This window comes from Cynoglossus semilaevis, chromosome 3, assembly GCF_000523025.1.
Source record: "Cynoglossus semilaevis isolate Cse_v1.0 chromosome 3, Cse_v1.0, whole genome shotgun sequence".
NCBI lineage: Eukaryota > Metazoa > Chordata > Actinopteri > Pleuronectiformes > Cynoglossidae > Cynoglossus > Cynoglossus semilaevis.
In genome coordinates, this window is record NC_024309.1 from 4139281 (window position 1) to 4140824 (window position 1544).

General features: G+C 42.5%; 1 protein-coding gene across 2 annotated transcripts in view; it reads right to left on the reverse strand.

Moving 5' to 3' along the window:
• Positions 1–1544, reverse strand: part of eya1 (EYA transcriptional coactivator and phosphatase 1) — a 33293-nt gene that overhangs the window by 2099 nt on the left and 29650 nt on the right. For both annotated transcript variants that reach the window (XM_008307622.3, XM_008307623.3), the window contains one exon: positions 343–443. In XM_008307622.3, the coding sequence (XP_008305844.3) occupies positions 343–443 (101 nt within the window). The remainder of the gene's footprint in view (positions 1–342; positions 444–1544) is intronic.

Consider the following 1544-nt stretch of genomic DNA (forward strand, 5'->3'; position numbering starts at 1 on the left):
ATTATGCCATCTCTGCCGTTCGCTGCGCTGTTAACCTGAGATGGCCGGGGACAAGCACTGATTACACACCACGGACTTGTTCTCTTGTACTTCGAAGAATTCTAAGAGGATAAAAAGTAAAAAAAAAAAGAATTGTGTGGGTGGAGGAGGAGTAGCAGATCTGAAGAAGTGATTCCTTTCTCTACAAAGATATGGCAGGTATGTTCTGTGCTCCGTTGGCATTCACAAAAGAACTAACCAACTTTACGAAAGTTGTTCACCAAGTTCCGACATTATTTATTCTTTCCTCTCGCTCCGGTGATTTACGCCCTCACCAGATGACAGTTTCCAAAAACCTCTCACCTTTTTGGAGCCTTGCTCCTCTTCCACTCCATCTCCGACAACAATGTAAACAACTTTCCTCCCAAACCTCTGAATAACTCGCTCGAAGCAGCTCTCCTTCCCTGTGGAAGATGAAACAGGGGAGGGGAGAGGTGGAAGGGGCGGTTAGTGAAGCAATGCATGGATGCAAACAGACACACAGGTCCATATGTGCGTATTTGCAGACTCACACCATGAAAGGCATTATGTTGGCTTTAAGGGCACAGAGTGACAGAAGTCTGCTTTTTAAAAACAGCACAAAGAAAGAAAAAAAAAAGACCTGAGTGCAAACGCTTTGAGCCGAGAGAGTGGAGATGAGATAAGATCAGACTTCAGATAAAGACCAGTTGAAGAGCACCAACCCACTGCTTTCTCCCACTCAAGCATTTGAAAAATCTAATCAGTGGAACAGCTTCATTATGACCAGCACCAGTGTGGAGAAAAGTCTGTCTGTAACAAATGGTCTGTTGTTGGACAACATGAAATCATCAAGTACAGAAGCTTCAAAGCTGGGGCCCGTGGACAACATGTGGTCCTTCACTTAACATCAGGTCACAGACAGACGTGTCTTAAGAGGTCTTCGCTACTAAACCAGAGGACATTTTGAGACACTGGTGCCTTTACTTTCATAGGAAAAAGTCATTCAGAAAAACTATCTACGTAGTGATGCAGCATGCAGTAATGGAATATGAAATATTATTTATGATGTGATCCTCTGTTTCCTCTGTCTCTTATAGTAAAATTTCAGCTGCCAAAACCCACACAGTGATGTCATTGGACTTTCCTACACAACCTACACAACACTGCTGTTATGTTTACTGCCTAGTTTTTGAGACTCAATCTGAATAAGTCTCAGTATAAGAACTCGGCATCGACAGGTACAGAAATCGTCAACTCATATTTTTTATTAAATAATCGTGTTAGAGAAAACCCCTCATTGACTGATTTTACACTTTCAACTGTAGAGAGGGGATAAAGAATGACTCATGTGTCAATTTCTCCTAAATCAGCCAAAACAGCATCAGTTTTTTTAGCAAAAACTTGTGTGTTTAACGTGCCAAAGAACCCTGAGATGAACTCTGCTCCGACTCTGGGCTGATGGGCCCGAAAACAGAGCAGGAGTGAAGGTTGATGTTTATTTTGCATTTGAAACAGCAAAGAGGAGAAGGACCGGAGGAAAGAGT